Genomic DNA, 9859 nt, shown 5'->3' on the forward strand with positions numbered 1-9859 from the left:
TTTCTATATTTATTTCAGATTTAGTCAGTCGTACACTTAGTTCTTATCAGTGTTTAGAAGAGGATGTGTTAAAGAACTGTTTAGTCAAAGTTAAATATGAAACATCAAAGTTAACAGCACTATGAGGGCCACCATAACATTCATGTGGCCCTCTGTGAAAATGAGTTTGACACCCCTGTTCTAGGGGGTCGTTATGCAAATATGGTAAATTGTAAAAGCATTAAAATATGGGTTGCAGAGAAAAACGCATTTTCCACACGCAGAGCTGTGCATTATGGGTAAGCATCTCAACGTTGGTCTCATCTGTCCAGAGGATATTTTCCCAGAAGTTTTGTGATTCATTCAGATTAAACTAAGTTGTGCTGCCATGTTCTTTGTTGAGAGGAGGTTTGGACAACCAGTCCAAACGAGCCATATTTGTTCTGTCTCTAACTGTCCCGCCATGCCCTCCAACATTTAACTGTGATTAGAGGTTCTGTAGGGTCTGAGGCTCTTGGGTCTTTTGCAGTTTCTCAGCGCATTGTACGGTCTGACCTTGGGGTGAATTTGTTGGGACACCCACTCCTTGGAAAATGGACAGTGCGTTAATCAAGTGCATTGGATTAGCAGCACCTGGCTGCTACTTTTCCTCCTAAATCCWATGGAAGCAGGAATTGTGGACTTTRTTATATACTGTATATATATACTGTATATATATATATATTTTTTTTTTTCGATTTTAGCTGTCTTTATGTGACACAGCTAATTTAGACATAAACTATCTTTCAGATTTGGTTGTTGCTTCAGTTTATAACCAAGGAACCGGTTGAACTTTGTGTTCTGCTTTAGTCTGTAGTACTCACCAAACTTCCCCTGACTCTGTCCGATGCCGTGGTGTTCCCGTCTCTTCCCAACATCTAGATGCAAAGTCTGCCCGCTCACCTTCCTAACCAAGTCTGAGATGCAGATTCACTCCAAGTCCCACACAGAGGCCAAACCCCACAAGTGTCCCCACTGCTCCAAGACGTTTGCCAAYGCCTCCTACCTGTCCCAGCACCTGCGCATCCACCTTGGTATCAAACCCTACCACTGCTCCTACTGCGAGAACTCCTTCCGCCAGCTGTCGCACCTGCAGCAGCACACCAGGTTGGTGTCACAGTAGACAAACAAWACTTGCATTATCATTTATTTTATCAGAACATCCTTTTAAATTTATAGTACGTTATTATGTTATACATGATCCAGGTTCTGTGGATTGTTTCTTACATTTTTTGGAAGTGTCCCTGCTCCAAAAGCACAAGTTTCCGTTGAATGACTCATKGTCACACTTTTGCTTTGTTTGATACCAGATTTGCTTTTGAGGGAAAATATGTAAAACATGGATCTGGATTTGTAATGGCTGGTTTTGTAGTTCAGCTGCTATCATAAAAATTGTTTCTAAAATCTTTGTTTCTTTTGCTACAGAATCCACACTGGCGATCGGCCTTATAAATGTGCTCACCCTGGATGTGAAAAAGCTTTTACTCAGCTGTCTAACCTTCAGGTGAGTGAGGACTCTGCTTTCTTCTCGCTTTAAATCACAAGATTCATGTTCTTTTATATGAAAGTCATTGAAGCACACTCATTATCTGTTCAACATTTTTGCCCTGTATCTGGGTGAGCAGTTTTCCAGTAAATAATGCTGGATAAGTATTGTATTGCTTTATCTTTTGGTAGTAGTATGCTGCACAACATAACAAAATATTTTTTCCATTTTTACCCAGTTACAATTTTGTGATTTTTACACATTTTTCCACGTTTGACACACTTAAACTTTTGAGTTCACTGCAAAAACTGTCCATCTTACCAAGTTTTAAAATCTTATATCCAACCAAAAAGTCTTTTTGATCTTGTTTTGAGACTGATTTACTAAACAAAAACTRATTRTGTAAGAATAATCATCTTGTTTTCAGAATGTGTAAGATTATTTGTCTTAGTCTGAAAATTTGACTCAAATTAAGTAAAAAAATTTCTGCCAATGGAGTAAGAAAATTTTACTTGGTAAGATTCTTGAAATAAGAAAAAAATGAGTCAAATCAAGTATTTTAAGAATACCATTTTACAAAGTAAAAATTTCTTACTCCATTGGCAGAAATGTTTTACTTAATTTGAGTCAAATTTTAAGGCTGAAGGGCTCGACACATGGGCAGCGACAAACTACAGTGATTAACAGCTGTTATCGCAGCCAGAGTGAAACCCGACACACGGGACGCGATAGCGAATGCAGCATTGCGAATTACGCTCTCAGGTCGCTTGTCTTCACAAAATTTGATTGGTTCTTCTACTACCTCTTGTAAAAGTTATTGGTGGTTCACAAAAAAGGGGGTGTGCATTACGGACGTGACAAATCTTGCGATGCTAATGAAATTGAAAAACAAACGCTCACCAAGATACAATTTTGAGGAAAACCTTACCGGATAACTTCATCCTGGCACCAACAAATTCCCACAAAGCTGCCTTTTTTAGTAATCACTTGGTGAAAGTGTAACTCTCCTCTCATTGGTCAGTCAATGAAACCCTCGCTGATTGGTTATATGCTAAGCGACAGCAACAAAAGTTGAACATTTTTCAACTTTCATATGTCGCGTCGCAAGCTCGCGTGTGCACGTCTACGTGTACGAGCGCGAACTTTCACATGCACTATTTTCGCCGGTCGCTTAGCTGGAGGAGGGCAAGCGATTGTCGCCTCCCGTGTGTTGAGCCCATTACAAGACCAATAATCTTACACATTCTGAAAACAAGATTATTATTCATACACAATCAGTTCTTGTTTAGTAAAACAGTCTCAAAACAAGATCAAAAACATTTTTGGCTGATATAAGGTTTTAAAACTTGGTTAGGTGGACATTTTTTGCAGTGTTGCATATTTTTTTATTTTTTTTATTTCTTTGCAAACATTCTTTTTTACTCCTGTAACTCTTTTTAGTACATACACAAATTATACTTCAGAACATTGGTATTTTGCACTGTACAACATGTGGTTTTCTCTTATGTCCCCCCAGAGTGCAGAGTGCACACCCTAGCTTAAATAAAAACTTCAGTTATATTTTAGCTTAAAATATATACTTGTAGTTTTCACACAGTGACTGTTTCTTCAGAATTGTTTTTTTATATATAATTTTGAGCAAACTTTTGGTAGAAATACAGTGAGATATTTCAAACCCTTTCATCTTTCRAAGAAATGTGTGAAGTGGTGGTAAATTAATTAGCATTTGGTTTATGCCTCCAGCCTACACACTGAACCTTAACATGTACCCCTTTTCCAATATTTCTCCTTGTGTTTCTTTCTCCCACAGTCCCACCAGAGGCAGCACAATAAAGACAAGCCGTATAAATGTCCCAACTGCTACCGTGCCTACTCAGACTCYGCGTCGCTGCAGATCCACTTGTCAGCACACGCCATCAAAAACGCTAAGGCCTACTGCTGCAGCATGTGTGGCCGGGCATACACCTCAGTGAGTGAACCACAAGTTGCCTGCTCGTTATCTTGCATTTTCCCAGAGTGTGTTCAGAAMGGTTGTTGGTGACGTTACTGCTGATAAGATGGTGACATTTGATGATGCTCTGTCGTCTTCTGACTGGAAGAGGTCATGCTTCCTGTTTGCGAGGCTTTTGCTTTTTGTGCAAACATGCAGAGAGGAAGAGTTCTCAGCATGTCATCTTAGCGCAAAGAACATTTATCGAGAACGCTTTGTTGATTTTACCAACACTGGGAGGGGCGCAATGACAGCTCTGAGGGAAATTTTGGGACTGTCTTTTCACCTGACTGGTTTACCATGTACCGAACGCAAAACCTGTTACAATAAGGAAAAAAAGCCGACGAGAACAATGTTTAAATGTCACACTACACCGACACTGAAACAAACCTAAAAGTTGTCACATAAACAGTGGATTGTCATTAGGGCTGGGCGATATGGCTGAAAGAATGTATCACAGTATAAGTGTTTCATATCAGTCGATATCGATAATTATAGATKCTTTAAAATAAGGTCCAGGAGGAAAAAAAGCTGATTAAAACTGCTGACGTGACCTTTCTTTTTTTTTAATCCACAATTTCTTCTCGAGCCGTTGCTCTTGTTTTCTCCTTTCACTCCACGACRTTCACTTTTATTTTAAGCAGTTTTAAGGCACAGTGGTGAAACATGAAACTGCTACTGAACATGTTACTCAACAGGTTGTTGCTAGCTTAGCAAAGAGTGMGTTGATGCCACCAGCTTTGCTTAGCTGGGATGTGAGAGGTCGAGCAGCTAAAGCCTTTCCTCTGCCTACATCCCCCAGAATGCTGTGCATTCAGTGAAATTATCAACATTCTATTGAACAAATTCTCTATCGCAAAATATATTGTTATTGATTTATTGCCCAACCCTAATTGCCAGTCAGTGTACTTTGTTTAGATTCAGTGTTATTTTATCTGCCATGTTTATCCTCAACACGGTGCAGATTTAATCTATAAGGTAGATGATCCAAGGATTTTAACCTAGTAAAACAAAAAGTATATAATTTAATCAGAACTACTGAAGGAACATGTAAAAGCGCACAGTGTCACAGAATGCAGGTCCTTTACAAACAGCTACTGTTGGATTTAGTCCCACTTCAAAATAAATGGAAACATTCAATGTGACAGATAGGATTTAAGTTAATATTTGATCCGGTAAAGCGCTCGTGTCCATATGTAAATTTGGTAAGCAGTGCCGTGATGTCATTTGTTGATGTGTTTTCATTTATTTCCAGGAGACCTACCTAATGAAGCACATGTCCAAACACACGGTGGTGGAACACCTAGTGAGCAACCAGTCCCCCCAGAGGACCGAGTCCCCCAGCATCCCCATCCGCATCTCCCTCATCTGAGCTCCCCAAACAGCGAGATTTTTAGAGGTTTTTTTTCCGGATTCTACACTTGGCCGGACCTCACGAGGACCCCCCGCACCTGCGGCCATCTCCATCAGACTTACAGTACGCTACCATAGTGACAGCTGACATTTTAACATTCTGTGTTAGATTCAGTCAACGGACGATCTCCATCCATCTCAGGCCGTCCGTCAAAAGTGAGCACAGTGGTATTTTTGTGAATGTAACCGTGCAGCTTGATGTTATCTGGTGGCTCGAAGAATGTCTGGCGTCAGATTCAGTAAGCACTTTTGTAAGCCTCGTGTGCACCGTTGGATGCGTCGGCCATTAATGTTTTAGATTTATTTTATTTTATTTTGCTTAGGTCTTTTCCCCTTTTTTCCAATGAATGAGTTTCCAAAATATATTTTAGATATTTGCCCTTTTAAGAGTTGAGAGAAATGGAAAAAAAAAAAGAGAAAGAAACAAATGAAAGTTTTGCTGGGTGTATTTCAAACACATCCAAAGAAAATCTTAAAGCACTTTTTTGGCCTTTTGGATTTGACTCAAATGGTTTTAATCATGTTAGGTGAAAAATGCCAAAGGGCATTGCTTGTGGCAGCTAAAAGTACAAATAACAGTCTTTTTGCATGACTTTCTTTGTTTTTTTTTGTTTGTTTGTTTTTTTACATTTCTGCACAAGTGCTCATTCACTGAAATTTGATAAAAGGCAATCACTTGATGACAATTAAAAGTTTTTAATGATTGTATTTTAAAAGCTGAATTATTGGTTTTACGAAGCCAAAAATTACGTTGTTTTTTTTTTTTGTTAAAAACCTTCCACTTCAAATTTGAGGGACTTCTATAAWTCTGCCAATCATAAAAAACACTCCTATGTTCCCTGTTTTTCTCTGTGATCAGTGCCATATATAAAYCTTTGAGCATTTAAGGGGAAACTAGTTTTTCTATTAGTTTATGATTCAATCGAGCTTTTATGGTTATTTTTAAAGAATTAGAAAAATGTTTCAGATGTTGACGTTTTTTAAACGTTGGTGCCAGCTCTTTCACTTCTTTTAGCCTTTTTTTTCTGATAAGCTCAAAACACAGCTGAAATTTAAAAAGAAATTACTCGTGAGTGGGTGATTCGGAATCCAGCCACTGGACCAAAATGTGAAGTTTTTGTACAGTTTTTCTAACCCAGTCAAGTTTGTTTTTTTTTAAATCTCTAATAAGCTTTACCCATTTCGGAATAAACTGCAGTATAAATCAGTAGGATTATGAGTGTTTGCGGAGGATAATCCTCAGCTTTTGTTTTGGTTGTTTTTTTTTTCTCTTTAGTATTATTTTTATTGTACACAGTATTTGTTGTATTTTTACTGTAACTGTAATCTGAATGGTACTTCTAGGGTTCCCTGTGTTCTCCAGGGTGCTTCAGAAAAGGTGCAGCGGCTAGGTTCTGAGATGGAACTGAGAATAATGTAAAATACATATACAGTATATAGTATGTTTTTGAAAAAACAAAAGAATTAAAACCTATTACTCAAGCCTCTGGCCTGGAAACAGACATTTACTCCAAACAACAAACCCTGCCTCTTCAACTTAACTCTTTCTTTTGAGAGCATAGTAAAAGTACACGCTGGTGTACTGTAAACTATGTTGCTCTTGTATCGCACCTGTTTCTAAGTTTCCATCGACATTTTCTGTTTGGATTTTTGTAAAAGTTTATATATAAATTTTACTGTAATTACTTTAGTCTACCTGTATGTTTTTATTAATATACATGTTTTATATCAGTTATTTACATGTACGCCTTAACTGTTTATCATCCCAACTTCATTACTGTGTTGTGTTCTGCAGTATTCAGTCGTGTAAACACTTTTTTTGTTTATTTTTCGTTTGTTTGTTTGTTTGTTTGTTTGATCCGCATGGAGTTATTGAGCTGTAATCTGTATAATTGTTTAACCCATGTTCTCTATTAAAAAAAAGATATTCTGTAGGATTATTACACTTTTTTTCTGTCTTGCATTGATGTTTCATATACAGTTTCTAGACAACTAAATATGCACAGCCCAGACTGAGAAGTCCAATTAAGGTTATCAATGTTTAAAAAAAAAAGAAATGGAATAAAAAAAAAAAGCTTTGTATCTTTACCTTGTTTAATAAACAGACTGTTAAACTATCCGGTTTCTTCATTTGATCAGTTTTTCTTTTGAGTGGGAACAAAAAAACATGCATATACAGTATATATACGTCGAGTACACTTTTATTTATGAAAATAGTTTTTTTCTTTTTTGAAAATGTTCTTATACAAAGACAAATTAATTTTTTCTTTCAAACAAAACGCTTTGTTCATAAAGGTATTCATTCAGCAGCAGGATAAAGTTAAAAGCTTCATCATTCCAGGGACATGACTGATTCCTTTGYGTAAAACTAATGATAAAAATAATTGCGTATATGGACATATTTGGAAACCAGAATATTTTCTTTTGTTGCTGTATGGACAGATGTACTTTTATCCATATACAACACATTAGAAGAAAGGTTTAACCTTATATTGAACAGATGCACAGCCTGATTTCTAAACAACAGATACAATTTGAACATTCAACTTGCCTGCTGGTGGTGGTCAGAGGGTCTGGTGGCTGCTTCTGTCAGCGTAGCCCAGGGCAGCTGTGGCTACATTATAGCTTACCACCACCAAGCATCTTTGAGTGTCTTAAAAAGCACTATATAAGTTCAATGTACTATTATTTAGTGACAACTATAAGTAGCCACTATTAACAAAATTCTATTGCAAGAGAGGCCTGGGCCTGAAGGCAGCCTAACGTGTTTTTAGACTGTGGGAGGAACGTTGTGTTTTATAACCTGTAAAAAATAAAAAAATCAAATAACAGATATCGTGATGTGCAAAACAGAAACATGATCTTAGTGGCTGTTAGCTTTGTGACCATCAGAAAAATCATTTGAAGCAAATCAACATAAAAAAACTAACAGGGAAAACTTTAAAACAGAGTGAAGAAAGAAGAACTGTGAACATATTCAGTGTATTTTCCCAAGGATTTGGACGCCTCACGTTCCAAATATTTAAGTGGGGACAACTAGTAAGACACGAGTGACCAATCTCATGATGGAGACCCATCAGTACCATAACTGAACGTGAAGTAGGCCCATTAAAAACAACAATCTTGTAGATGATATAAACTTGCAAACTACTGATTAGATTTAAAACTTTAAACTCCACAGGCATTATAAGGCATTAAAACACTGCACAGATTATATCTAACTGGGCAAAATGCCAAAATCCCTCTAATGCATTCAATCGCTACAGRTTCTCCAATGTAAACAGCTTTAGTGTAAAAAAACGTGTTTTAAAGTGCTTATGTTAAAAATATTCATTGAAATAACCCTCATAAGAAAGTTCTGGACATTTACATCACTGATGCAACTTTACACAACAAGCACAGTATTATTTCAGTCGTTCTGATTATCTTTCAGGTGCAAACATCCAGGACTCCTGCATGTACTCACATCCTGCCTTCTGATAAGTGTCATTGGCTAGCTTCCAAAAACAATTTGTACATTAAATATATATTCTTTAAACTTTTTCTTYAAAAAAAAACATTTGATTGACACTTGTAGAAGCTTTTTTAAGAAATCTTCCTATATTCATTTTCATAAAAACTGGGTTTAAAATACAGTACTGGAAAATCAAATACTACCCTGAGCAGAACTGTACTCTTTCATTATTACTGACTTTATTATCACTGGGTATAGATTTTTCTCCTGCAGTGGAAGTGGCAGTCTTGCTGCCAAATACTGGCTACTGAAGTGCTAAAGTYCTGAGCCCTCAAACCTGGCCACTCTTATTAGGACTCTCCTCCGTGGCTTGTGAGGTGTTTGGAGTAACCAGTGGGGAAGTGAGGTTCAGGTAGCCCTGCTCAGATGGCTGCGGTGTGGACAGCGACGCCCTCGAGCTGTCCAACACCACGTGCTTGCTCCCCTTCGCACGGCAGATTGTGTCCAGGATGTTCGGGTCACGGCAGCCTGAGGTCAGACTGAAAATTGACAAAGAAAACGTAAGAAAATGTTCGCTGGATTTGTTGTCCATTCATGTCCCTTTGCATCAAATTTACAGACTTGTTTAAAAAAAAMCAGAAACATTAATGTAATATTGAYGGATTAGTGTTCCAAGAGTCTCTATATTGTTACAAATTTTACATGTAAAAGCACTTTATTTGTCTCAGAATGCATTACCTTACTGTGGAAGCATGTAGGATGCCCTCAGAGAGACCATCGGAGGTGACCAGTTTTTTGGCATTCTGCTCAAAATGTGAAGGATTTATTGCCAAACAAAAACATTTCACAAATAATTCTTGTTTTCAATTAAGTTATAAAGCATCTCTTATTTATCTGTATGACACTACTCAACAAAGCATGCARATTTAGTCTTGAACCAATTTTTGCAAAATGCCTAAATCTGACACCTTATAGAGCACATCCACCTAAAGATGTTTCTATTTTACCTCCAGGCTGTAGAACGACTCGACGTTCCTCAGAGCTCGCTCTAAGGAGCTGACTTGAGTGGAGAGCTTCATGGTTCTGTCCTGCAGCTGCCTGTTCTCCACTTCTAAGACATTAACCCTGGAAGAGATTTACAGTATATCCCAATTTAAAAGTCATACACTCTTGATGTTCTCTRCATCTTGTGTCAGTTACTCTGATYAGRAACAAGGACAGGATGTATGGGGGATTTTTTTATATCAGAAAACTGATATTTAAACACAAAACAGTATTTGGTTTTTGCTAATCTGAATCAGTAACAACTGAAATTCAGTGTATTTTGTAAATATATTTGTGTTTTGTAGAAATGAACACATTCGTAATTTTCGAAATACAGTGTTGTTGTTTTTTTATTAAATACCAACTAATATTTTTTAAAGAAACTATAAACTATAAAATCTTCAAATCCCATCCTCTTTACACTAATCAGATTATCTTATTAAAACCTCAGAAG

The 9859-nt window shown here is 37.2% G+C and overlaps 2 protein-coding genes across 7 annotated transcripts in view; one reads left to right on the plus strand and one right to left on the minus strand.

Moving 5' to 3' along the window:
* The window catches only part of znf362b (zinc finger protein 362b), a 14200-nt gene extending 7176 nt beyond the window's left edge, over positions 1–7024 (plus strand). For both annotated transcript variants that reach the window (XM_014017870.1, XM_014017871.1), the window contains exons 6-9: positions 901–1125; positions 1444–1522; positions 3315–3473; positions 4750–7024. In XM_014017870.1, coding sequence (XP_013873324.1) covers positions 901–1125; positions 1444–1522; positions 3315–3473; positions 4750–4866 — 580 coding nt within the window. In that variant the 3' untranslated portion in view covers positions 4867–7024. The remainder of the gene's footprint in view (positions 1–900; positions 1126–1443; positions 1523–3314; positions 3474–4749) is intronic.
* Positions 7025–8578: 1554 nt separating this feature from the next.
* The window catches only part of ccdc30 (coiled-coil domain containing 30), an 18788-nt gene continuing 17507 nt past the window's right edge, over positions 8579–9859 (minus strand). For all 5 annotated transcript variants that reach the window (XM_014017867.1, XM_014017869.1, XM_014017866.1 and 2 more), the window contains 3 exons: positions 9369–9486; positions 9100–9164; positions 8579–8900 (listed from right to left, as the gene is read on the minus strand). In XM_014017867.1, coding sequence (XP_013873321.1) covers positions 8693–8900; positions 9100–9164; positions 9369–9486 — 391 coding nt within the window. In that variant the 3' untranslated portion in view covers positions 8579–8692. The remainder of the gene's footprint in view (positions 8901–9099; positions 9165–9368; positions 9487–9859) is intronic.

The sequence above is a fragment of the Austrofundulus limnaeus genome, unplaced genomic scaffold, assembly GCF_001266775.1.
Source record: "Austrofundulus limnaeus strain Quisiro unplaced genomic scaffold, Austrofundulus_limnaeus-1.0 Scaffold178, whole genome shotgun sequence".
Classification (NCBI taxonomy): Eukaryota; Metazoa; Chordata; class Actinopteri; order Cyprinodontiformes; family Rivulidae; genus Austrofundulus; species Austrofundulus limnaeus.